This window comes from Hemicordylus capensis, chromosome 2 (assembly GCF_027244095.1).
Source record: "Hemicordylus capensis ecotype Gifberg chromosome 2, rHemCap1.1.pri, whole genome shotgun sequence".
NCBI classification, from domain to species: domain Eukaryota; kingdom Metazoa; phylum Chordata; class Lepidosauria; order Squamata; family Cordylidae; genus Hemicordylus; species Hemicordylus capensis.
Window position 1 is genome coordinate 209,113,177 of NC_069658.1, and position 11,990 is coordinate 209,125,166.

The window sequence follows — 11,990 nt, forward strand, 5'->3', positions numbered from 1 at the left end:
GGGTTAAAGGTTTTTTAAAACTTCTCGATAGCAGTTTTAAGTTTTGAAAATTGTCCCAAGTGCTTCCAGTAATGTCCTGTTCTCACGGGGCTGGCTCAGACACCATCCATTCTGTCAACAGCTCCCGTTTTTCTCAACCCTCTGCTTCTCACTGGCTCCCCCCCCCCCCCGCAGGTGGGTATGGTCCCCCTCCTCCAGGGAGAGGAGCTCCGCCTCCACCGCCGCCTTTTACCTCATACATCGTCTCGACACCTCCAGGAGGATTCCCTCCCCCACAGGGTTTCCCGCAGGGATACGGCACCCCTCCACCCTTCAGTGAGTATTCCGGACAGTCCTGGACCTTTCGGTGTATGTGGTAGGGGAGGGCGGGGGAGTGGTCCCACCCAGAGAGCCTTTCCGTTCCCTCGCTGGCTTTGATGGAGCCAGTCGGTAGCAGCCGAACTGGCACGCATTTTCCTCCCGACGTTGCCCTGGTTGCCCTGTGCGGTGATTGTTCTCCATCTCTCTCTTTTCCCCTCCTCAGGCTTTGGATACGGTGCCCCACCACCACCTCCTGACCAGTTTGCCCCTACTGGTGTTCCTCCACCACCTGCCACTCCTGGGGCAACACCACTAGCTTTCCCGCCGCCGCCGCCACCATCTCAGCCAACTCAGGACATGAGCAAGCCACCGACCGCCCAGCCCGAATTCCCCTATAGTCAGTTTGGTAAGTGCCTCCTCTGGATCTGTCAAGCGTGCTTGTCTCTCCTTCCTCTCCTTTTTGTTGTGGTTCATCATGCTCTGCTGGACCAAAATAAGTGAAGAAAGTGGGGGTTCTGCATGCAAGTAACACCCAGGAAAGCATCCACTGAGACTGTGGTCTGGTCTCCATCTTTTTAAAGCCCTTCCCGTTTTCTTGAAGGAGAGGCTTGCATTAATCTTCACTGTCCTGTGAATACTGTGTTACACTGAACAGGGCTGCCCCATATGAACATGGTACCCATCCGTGGGAGGAGACTAGGGTGGGATCCACTGAGTATTCAGTAGCTGTCGCTTGAATTGCAGCTGATCTGAAATCACACGGAGAAATTTGACCAGGGGGAGTGGGGTGGGCAAGCTAAGAATCGAAGCAAATTCCTGGCTTTTGTAAGAAGGCTCTTTTCTCTTGAAACAGCAAGTTCCAGGCTCCTAAACTGAAAGGGGTTTCAAAAGGCTCTCTGGTTTCATAATTCTCTGCTGGTGTATGAGGTCACCCTTTGTGAACATAAGAACATCCCTGCAGGACCAGGACCAAGACCCATCCAGTCCAGCACCATGTTTCCCACAGTGGCCCACCAAACGCTTCTGGGGAGCCCGCAGGCAAGAGGTGAGGGCATGCCCTCTCTCTTGCTTTTGCTCCCCTTCAACTGGGATTTAGAGGCATCTTGTCTGAGGCTGGAGGTGACCTATAATCATTGGACCAGTAGCCATTGATAGACTTGTCCACCATGAATCTGTCTAAGCCCCTTTTTAAGTCTTCCAAGGTAGTGGCCACATCCTGTGGCAGAGAATTCTATCGATTAGTTATGCGCTGTGTGGAAAAGTACTTCCTTCTATTTGTCCCAAATTTCCTGGCCTTCAGTTTCATGGGATGACCCCTGTGAAGTGTTCTAGTGTTGTGAGGGAAGGAGGAAAATTTAACCCTATCCACTCTCTCCACCCACATGTTCCAGAAGGCAGGACTATGCAAATGAAGGAAACTTTTAAGAGGACCCTAGTCGGCGGTGGCAGCAGCTCCCTTCAACTCATTGCCCTGCCTTCACTCCAGATAGCCACTTCCTTAGCTCCTTGCTTGCCTTGTTCTTTGGTCCCATTTTCCTGCCTTCTCTCTCTTTGTCTCAGGGCTTTGAGAGTCCTTGCTGTGTCTTCACTTAACCTCACCCTTTTCTGCACCTCTTGTTTTTCTTTTTCCTTTTAAAAAAAATAGTAGTTCAGTTTTTTTGGGTTTCTTTGCTCTGCTGTCTCAGCCCCCACCCTCATCCCTTTTTCTCTCTTTCTCTCTGGTCATGGCTCTGGTCTCATGGTCTCTCTGGTCTCATGGCTCTGGTCAGAGGAAGATGAGTGTGTTGGTCTTTAGGGCCAAGCATAAGAATACTTCTTTTCTGCCAAAAATAAACGTGAAGGAACTGAAGACCTCTTCCACAGGGGACACTAGAGGGAGCTCTGCAAGTGCCCCACAGCCCGAGCTGCTTCCCCCCACCGATCCCAGGGGAGGCACTAGCCGTGGCTCCAGTTGCTACTCCCGCAGCCAGAGGAAAACTGAGTGTGCCATCTGCAAGCAGGCGAAGGGCCTGACATAACTAGGGGAGCATTCACACCACTCCAATCCCAAGTGTGCTGCTTGGACCCTCCGCTCCACCTCTGCTGCCTTCTCAGACACAACAGCAGCCGGCGCTGCCACTGCCATTACCGCAGCTTGCGGAGCGCTCACTTCTCCCACCTTCACAGCCTGTTTCCCTGGAGCAGCCAACCCCAACAGGGCACCCAGGTTCTGAGTCCAGCAGTATCAGGGATGCAGACAAACAGCAGGAGAATGGGGAAGAAGATGTACAGGAGGGCCGTGGGCCAGTGAGACCCCTCCTTCCTCTGAGGGTCAGGCCCAAACCCCAGTGTGCCCTTCTTACCCCTCAGCGCTCTTTCTGTCCTGCCAAGACCATTGCTGCCCAACCTCCCTCCAGAGCCATCCAGTCCCTCTGAATGGCAGGATTGGATTAAGCAACCAATCAAGGAGAGCGCAAAGTACACAAGGCTGGCCTCAAAAGGAAGAAAAGTAGGAGTTCCTCCTCCTCCTTCTGCAGATTCGGGGGGGGGGGGAGCATTAAAAATCTAATAAGAAAAGGTCAACCAGGAACACCCCCCCCACACACACACACACACTCTTCTGAGCAATCAGGGTTTGAATCATCTGATCCTCCTATCCCTTCTGGGGGCCCAGACTCTGATTACTCATCTCCAGGCTTTCACCCTGAGTCATCATAGGAGGGGGACGTCTCACTTGATGCTTCTGCATTACCAGCAAATCAGCGTCTTTTTCTCCGGGAGGATTTTCAGTCTACTCTCACAAGCTGTTTCTGCTTTGGGACTTAAAGGTATTTGGGAGAAGCGCTGGTCTTGTGGTAGCAAGAATGAATTGTCCCCTTTGCTAAGCAGTGTCCACCCTGATTTGAACTTGAATGGGAGACTACATGTGTGAGCACTGTTAAGATATTCCCCTTAGTAGATGGGGCCATTCTGGGAAGAGCATCTGCATGTTTGCAGGCAAAAGGTTCCAAGCTCCCTCCCTGGCATCTCCAGACAGGACTGAGAGAGATTCCCACCTACAACCTTGGAGATACCACTGCCAGTCTGTGCAGACAGTACTGAGCTAGATGGACCAATGGTCTGACTCAGTATATGGCAGCTTCTTATGTTCCTATATTCAAACTGAATCACAGGAGGCCCAGTCTTAAGGGTTCCCTAGTTCTTCCTAAAATTCCACAGCTGAAAGTTCCCATGCCTGAGGGTTTCATAGACACATTAAAGCATTTATTGGCAGGTTCCTTCTGCCAATAAGTGCCCTAATGCAGTAAACAAAATTTACAGGGTTTTTTTTTTTGAGAGTTTGGACCTCCTTAATGTTCCCCTTACTGACACTCCAGTTGTGGCTCTTCTCAGTGGAATTGTTGTCCCCAAGGACGGGGACTCTGCTTTAAAAGAACCTACGGATAAAAAATCAGAGGCATCTGTGCACAGGGCCCATGAGTCTACTTCTCTGGCAGATAAGGCAGGCCCTACGATTTCCCTTATTTCCTCTGGATAGATGAGTTGCTCTCCAACTCATCTGGATAGATGTTGCCTTTGGACAGCAGCAGGTTGAGGCACAAACTGTTCAGGCTCCAAAGAGCTGCAGCTTTCACAGCTGACATGACCCCTCGACAGCATAAGGTTTTCTGCCAGAGCTGTGGGTGCTAACATAAGGGCCAGGGGAAATATCTGGTTGAAGCACTGGCAAGTTGAGAACACCTCCAAAACCAACCCGATTGCTGTTCCTTATCTAGGTTCCAAACTGTTCAGGGAAGAGGCCCTTAAGGACATCCTAGTATAAACTAAGGATAAGCACAGAGCCCTCTGCTCTTCCCTTTAAAAGGAGGAAAATAGGTCTCCACACAGGTTTTACCAGGGCCTTTTGCCCTTCCTTATGTGCTAGAGAGGCCCCTAGGAGCCACCAGCCCTGTTGGAATAGATCACGCTGCCAGGCCTTCCAGGCCCAGTCTAGGTCTATGGTTTTCATCCCAGGACAAGGCCTCCAGGCAGCAGTCCTGACTCCCAACTATTCGGGGTGGGAGGACGTATTATGGACTTCTGGAATACTTGAGATTGGTCTACTTCTGACCAATGGGTTCTCTCAACAGTTCTGTCTGGGTACACCAAAGAGCAAAAAAGAAAGGGTTAGAATCTAACCGGCTAGAAAACCTTGGAAGATCGGAGTGCTCTACAGAAACTACGTGGGTGACAATACAAGGCTGAAAGGAAATGTGCTACTGGGGACCTGCTCTTGCCCTCCTGATCGAAATGCTGACAGTGACCGGGAGTTGCAGAAGGAAATTGAGGAGGCATCAAAGAGAGACAGGGCAGTAATAATGGGTGACTTCAGTTACCCATAGACTGGGGTAAATTCACATGCAAGTAATGGCAAAGAGGCCAACTTTCTAGATACACTGAACGACTGTGCCCTAGAACAGTTGGTCAGTGAACCAACCAGAGAGAAGGCGACCTTGGTCTTAACCCTTAGTAGTGCACTGGACCTGGTGCAAAATGTCAGTGTCATCGACCCTTTAGGGAACAATGGCCATAGTGTGATCAAAGTCAGCATATATGCAAGAATTGCTTATTCCTTAGAACTTGGAACTTCAGAAGAGGAAACTTCTTTAAAATGAGGAGTTTGGTGAAAAGAAAATTGAAAGGGAAAATCGGGAGACTCACTTCAGTCCAGAATGCATGGAGTTTAATTAAAACCACAATAATAGAAGCTTAGAATGCATACCAAAAAGGTATACATTAGAATGTTATACCAAAAAGGAGGAAAGGTACCACCAAGACTGGGAGGATGCCAGCAGGGCTAACGGATAAAGTCAAAGAAGATAAAAAGGGGAAGAAGGCTTCCTTCAGAAATTGGAAATCCTGCCCAAATGAAGAGAACGGAAAGGAACACAAACAAATGCAAGGGGACAATAAAGGAGGCGAAAAGAGAGTTTGAGGTACATTTAGCTTAAAAGCATCAAGGGGGATAACAAATTTTCTTTAAATACATCAGAAGCAGGAAACCTGCTAATGGTTAGTCCGCTAGATGATAAGGGCGTGAAAGGGATTATTAAGGAGGATATGAATATTGCAGAGAAGCTAAACAAGTTCTTTGCATCTGTCTTCATGGCATAGAATACTGAACATATACCTGTGCCTGAACCAAGCTTCTCAGGGACTGAGGATAAAGAACAGAGTCAGAGGTGATGAGAGATGATGATCTAAACTATCTTGAAAAATAAAAAATTAACAAATAGCCAGGACGAGATGGCATCCACCCGAGAATCCTTAAAGAACTCAAATGTGAAATTTCTGACCTCGTTGCAAATATATATAAATAAACTTATTCCTACAATCAGGCTCTGTACCAGAGAACTGGGAAGTAGCCAGTGTAACACCAATTTTCAAAAAGGGGTCCAGGAAATTACAGGCTGGTTACCTTAACATCTGTACCAGGCAAATTGATGGAGAGCATTCCCAAAGACAAAATTATTAAGCATTTATTTATTTATTTAACACACTTGTATACCACCCAAAATGGCGGTTTACAACAAAACAATAAAACCAACCAATAAAAAGACTAAAACATTTCAACAATTAAAATTTGGCATTTAGAAGAACAGCTCCGCTGAGGTAGAACCAGCATGGCTTCTGCAAAAGTAAATCTTGCCTCACCAACCTTGTGGAGTTCTTTGAGACTTTCAAAAAGCTTTTGACAAAGTTCCTCATCAAAGACTCTTGAGAAAACATGGGAGTTCATGTGTGGACTGGAAACTGGTTGAAGGACATGAAACAGAGGATAGGAAGAAATGGTCAGTTCTCTAAATGGAGGGAAGTGAGAAGTGGGTCCCCCAGGGATCTGTACTGGGACCAGTTTCCCCCCAATTTATTCATAAATGATCTAGAAGTTGGGGTAAGTGGTGAGGTGGCCAGATTTGCAGATGACACCAAACTATGTAGGGTAGAGTGAAATTTAAAAGAGATTGTGAGTAGCTCCAAGAGGATCTCTCCAAACTGGGGGAGTGGGCAACAAAATGGCAAATGCAGTTCAGTGTAAGCAAGTGTAAAGTGATGCACAATGGGATGAAAAACCCCAGCTTTGCATATAAACTGATGGAGTCTGAGCTGTCATCAATGGACCAGGAGAAAGATCTTGGGGTTGTTCTGGACAGCTGATCGTAAGTGTCAACTCAGTGAGTGGCAGCTGTGAAAAAGGCCAATTCTATGCTAGGGATCATTAGGAAGGGGATTGAAAATCATTCACTGGGGAAGTCCAGAGTGGATGAGCAGAGGTTGTGCAGCCTTCACGAAGATGGCTTCTCTTGTGTTCTTGTAAAGTGCCCAGGCTGGGCTGCCAAGTGCACCAATGCAGAGTCCATGGTTCTCGTGACTCCCTGCCATCCATTGGGCAGCTCTCCCACTCCATCTGCTGGGTAGGTTCTTCTGAAGAAAGATTTGATTCGGAGCTGGGTTAAGAGGCACTTCCCACCAGATACAGTCTTTTTTTTCCTGCCTTGGCATTGAGCAGTCATGGGTTCTTGACTTAAGGAGCCTCTTCCAATCGATTGGATCTTCCGCTTTCCGTCCACTCATCACAGAACCAACGGGATCACTTTTTAAACTGTCTGTGGAATTCTTCTGTCTTGGCAAATTCCCTACACCCAAAGCAGCAGAGCTGGGTGCTGCTGTTGACTCTGGAAAGCCCTGTCTTGTCTGCAGACAGCTCGGGAGATTCCTAATAAAGTCATGGAGCCTTGGCATGTCCAGATGTCAGAGGTGAAGCCCTGAGAAACCACAGAGGAGGTGACTAAAAGCCGTCCTTGATCTCTGTGTGCCAGAAAGCTCTGCTCATCTGAGCATTGCTGGGAGAGACCTTGTCAGCCTTTTTCACACATCATTTGCCTTGTTGCCCATATTGGGTGAGATGCTGGCTGTGGGAGTCAGCTTTTGGAGAGAATGGATGGACCATGGGCAGGGTGATGCCCAGAGGGATTGACAGCTCAAGAGCTTTTGCAGGAAGGAATCCCAGACCAGGTTGCAAACTACTTCTTTTGGCAGGCCTGTATGATTTCCAGAAAAGCCCTGTGACCGGGATTGAGCTTGAGACCAAGGAGAAGTTTGGTTAAACGTGTTTGAGCAGGTTTCTTTTGACCATTTTTGGTCTTTAAAATGCTGTAAATGCCCACTCTCGCTGTATCCTAACAATTGCTGGTCATTCAAATATGGCCTGCAAGAGTTTCTGTAGTCTGTTGCTAATATCTGTGCTATCAGCACTCTTGGTGATGAAAGGGAGAGAGAAATGTAGGGAGAGGAGGAAATGGAGATACCACATGAATCCTCTCTAGTGTAGGTTCTTAAGAAACAAGCTACACAAAGCAAAGAAACAAACGCCTTAGCTCTCAAAGTAGGGCAGTATTAGATGCCCAGTAAAAAGTGGAGGCCCAGGGGAAGAACACTTCAGTACACAGCCCATTTGATGTCCAAATTTTCTGCCCACACTGAAAACCATGTATCCCACAATATGGAAACAGTCCTTCCTTTTCCATATATGTACGACTCCCCAAGTATTGAGCAGCATTATTATAAAAAGGCAGGGTGTGTGTCTGTGTGTCTGTTTGGGTCTCTCACCCCCACCCCACCCTTCTGCATGTGTTCACTTTACGATGCATAGCTGCTAAGGTCCCTCAATGGGACTTGCAGACCTTGCTGAGCTGATGCCGGCTCCTAACCAGACCCTTGAGGGGCGTCTTCCCCCAACACCGCCGCCCATTGCAGCGTAGGGTGGCCCTGAGCACTGCATTGTTGGTAAGTTTCCCTCGCCCTTTCCGAGAGAATGTGCAGGGGTGTTGTGCAGGGCTCTCGTGGGGGTTTAGTCACCCTGGTCTCCTCCATTTCTTGCCAGGGCTGGGTACCTATTCTCAAGACCCGTCAGGCTTCGGGCCAATACTTTGTTTACACACTTATGGTCAGGCTGAAAAGTGAGTTACCCTAGGTAGGTGGCGCCTAAATCCTCTTGCTTGTAATCTCTTTGTGGAAGGGGGTGGGCTGGGGAGTGGGGGGGTGGGGGGTGGGGAGGGGAAGAAGTAACCTTTTCTTTCCTGCAGGGGTGTCATCTCTTAAGACACTTGCCCTCCCTTAGAGGTTTCCTGAATTCAAACAGTTGTCTTTTTTTTAAAGCATTAATTATTCTAAAAAGTGCATCCCACTTTTCCCGCAGACTGTGGCGCAAAGTGGCAACCGTACTAAAAACAGAACAAGATCACACAAATTCAAATAATGTCGAGACCATAAATGGAATAGAACGCTAACGTCAGAAGCAGAAGAGACATCATTTTGTTCAAATGGCTCTCTGCCTCTCTGTGCTGTGAGCAGATTTCTTCCTCCACCACCCCTTAAATTTACTGCCCACCACCAGAATCTGGCTGGGTTCACATGAACAGTTGGGGGTTCCTGTTAGAGTTACCGTAGGTGTGAAGACCTTAAATGCACACTCATGCACATGGCGGTCCCCTATTCTTGTTTTGTTACTTTTGTCTCGAAGTCACTCCCCCAGCACAGATAATCTTTCCAGCTGCACAAAATGCCCCTGGTTTTCAAGTTGAGTGGTCACTTGCACATGACACCTGCAGGCAGCTGCTTAGGAAGGCCAGGGCTTCTTGCTGATACCTGTGCAGTCTTAGAACTTGGTCAAGGTCAAAGGAAGACCAGCCCCAAACTTTGAGGGGGAGTGGGGTGGGTTTGTTCCCGGACAGCATAGTCAGCAACTGGCTGTCCCAGGACTCAAAACTGACGTCTTCAGACACCTAACTCAGGCTAGCTCACTGTGTTGTGATTGCTACCATCAGACAATTGAACATTTTGCCTGCCCTCTCTCGTCTCCATACCCCCATCTTGTCATAGAAGTTTAGTGTCATGTAGATGGAACTGGGATCCTGTTTCCGCAATTTCTTGTTTGAATTCCGGCAACAGAATCATTACAAACTAGTTAAATACTCCCTCCTCTCATGTAGGAGCCCCTTTTCACCTAGGACACGGGCTCTCCACTTGGGACGCCCAACTGAGAACCTCTGACCTAGAAGTATGCCTTGAAAAGTGGGCAAATCCAGAAGTGCAGGCAGTGGGGAAACTCTGCCTCCCCGTCCTCCCAGACCTGGGATTTTGGCACTCAAGATGCTTTCCTAGGTGGCCTTGGTGGTTGGGCTGGCCCAGTGACCTGCCCCGCCTGTTTTGCAGAGTTATTTGGAAGGGATATGTGGAATCCAGGGTGGTTACCAGAGAGCCATCCCAACTTTGTTCCTCCTTTAAAGATCGGGCTCCCTTTTCTGGTTGCTGCCGCCATGCCAGGGAAGAGAGGGTGTTTCCACACATACATCTGCATCCACCAGATGTGGCGTTGGCCGTGTGTGGTAGAGGAAGCACAAGGAGGGCTTGGCTTCTCTTCTTGGGCAAGCTAGCAGTGAGCTGCTGCCAGAGGAGAAGGCAGGAGACAGGCATTTCCTTGGAGCACGTGAGCTGCAGCTCCTCGGTAGAGCCTACACTCTGGGTGCAGAAGGCCCCAGGCTCAATCTCTAGCATCCCCAGTTAGGAAGGGAGCGGGGGTTGAGGTAGCCAGGCTGTGGGGAAACTTGCCCGAGACCCCAGAGAGCTGCCGGTGGGCTGAGCAAGGCAAGACTAGGCTCAGGTGGTCAGACTGGATAAGGCAGCTTCCTGCATTCATCTGCATCTTGCCCAGTGGTGGGAGGCTCTGGCACTCTCTCTTCACACCTTGCTGGGGACCCCGGGCTCTTCCTTTCAGGTCTCCCTCTGCTCAGTGGTCGGGGAGGGCTAACTTGGTTTGCGGGGGGGGGGGGGGTTGTTGTTATGTGTTTGACTGACACAAAGCCCCAGGGCTCAGGTGAGAGATTGCTCTTCAGCCTACAAGCCTCTGACAGGACTTTAAAATGCCTTTGGCCTGACTTGTGGGCATTTGTAAATGGATGCTCTTGAGTGAGGTAAGGTGGAACCCACAAAAAAAAAAGTGTTGATACAGGCAGATCAGTGGTTTGGAGAGGATCTTTTGTATTCACAGTGTGCAAAAGCTGTGTGGCTGCAAAAGAGAGTCACACAGGACTTCGTGAAAGGCTTCCACTCCTTGGCTTCCGCCTCTCAGAAATGTAGGTTTTTACTGCAGCGGATCCTGTCCGCTCCTTTTGTGCTGTTCTGTTTGTGTCAAGGTTCCTACACCTTCCAAACAGAAATGGTGGTCTTCTGGGCACTCTCCGTCATGGAGGTGCTGTGACAGCGAAAGAGGACTCCCTCCCCTCCTCCTGATGGGCAGAAGTCCGTTTCCCGTTCCCAGAGCAGGAGGGGTGCTCTTGCATGAGTGTGCCAGGCATGAGTGGTTGTCATGCCTGGAGTTGTTGGCACAAGAGCACCAGAACTGCTTTTCTGAAGCTGGCCCAAAGATTCAGGGCCTCAGATGAGACCATGAAGTAGTGGCTGGCCCACTCTCCAAAGAGGTATCTACTATATGGAAGCTTCCTCTCTGACCACAGTTAAGGACCTCACACAGTTGGTTGAATACAACCGTATTATCTAAGAGCTTGTGACCTTGAGCTGACTAACCTGTATTATCTATCAATCCCCCTTCTGTAGCTTATCTTGCTGCTCTTATGTCTTGAATGTTGCCATAATTTGAGAGGGAGGGAGGGAACCCCATGCAAGCTTGTACTTCGGGCCAAGAGTGGCATCTCCCTCCTTCTGGGTCTGCTTCTCTCAGTGGATTGGCAACGTTGCTGTGCTTTACAAAGCCTTCAGAGAGGGCTTCTGGGCTCTGTTAACTTGAGGCAGCAGTGGGAAGCTTGGGTGGGGGGTGGATGTGGGTCTTGCTCCCCTCATTCCCCTTCCCTTGCCTTGCAAGTCAACAGAAGCTGCAGGTTGGCAGCTCAAGGGATTGTGGGGGGCTCCATGTGCATGCCATGCACTCATGTGAGTGTGCTGTTTGAGAATGGATTGCCGGGCACTGAGTGGGACACAGCTGACCTCCATCTTCTCCACCCCTCCTCTTTTTTCCCCCCCTCCTAGGATATGGACAAGACTTGAGTGGCTTTGGACAAGGCTTCTCAGATCCCAGCCAACAGCCGCCCTCCTATGGAGGCCCTTCCGTACCACCTTCCAGTGGGCCGCCCGCCGGGGGCAGTGGTTTTGGCCGCGGACAGAACCATAACGTTCAAGGTTTCCACCCCTACCGACGCTAGTGCGCCCACGTAGAAATCAGGGAGTTCTGTCCAGAGCAGGATATCTGGTACCAGCTTGAACCCAGGAATCCCACACTTCTGAACTTGTGACAATCACCTACGGGCCGGAGGGGGAGGGGGGACCACAAACGTAACATCTGGGGGCGGGGCGTGTTGGTGGGAGGCGGCAGCAGCTTTTGAAAGCAAAGTTGTGGGTGGTGTTTGGGCTGCAGTTTTAAATTTTTTTTGTTTCCTTTCTTTAACCCATCAGCACAAATAAAGAGAGTGTCACTAGTTCAAACTACAGGGTTTAAAAAAAAAGAAGTCTTCAGCTTTAATTAAAAACTTCAGGTTTCTTTCTCTATATTTTTGTTGGAAATTTAATTTTTTTTTCCTGAGCTTTTTTGGTTTTACCATATATTGTAAACTTTATGTTTAAAGAAGAAGAAAAAAATATATGCATTTACAGATTGTGAG

The 11,990-nt window shown here is 49.0% G+C and overlaps 1 protein-coding gene across 6 annotated transcripts in view; it reads left to right on the forward strand.

Moving 5' to 3' along the window:
- The window catches only part of DAZAP1 (DAZ associated protein 1), a 63,250-nt gene extending 51,261 nt beyond the window's left edge, over positions 1-11,989 (forward strand). For 2 of the 6 annotated variants that reach the window (XM_053299246.1, XM_053299251.1), the window contains exons 10-12: positions 100-315; positions 524-706; positions 11,362-11,989. In XM_053299246.1, the coding sequence (XP_053155221.1) occupies positions 100-315; positions 524-706; positions 11,362-11,534 (572 nt within the window). In that variant the 3' untranslated portion in view covers positions 11,535-11,989. Of the gene's footprint in view, positions 1-99; positions 316-523; positions 707-8,200; positions 8,291-11,361 lie in introns of those variants that run through there. The other 4 variants (XM_053299250.1, XR_008316849.1, XR_008316850.1 and 1 more) reach the window with 4 other exon arrangements.
- Position 11,990: the final 1 nt, after the last annotated feature.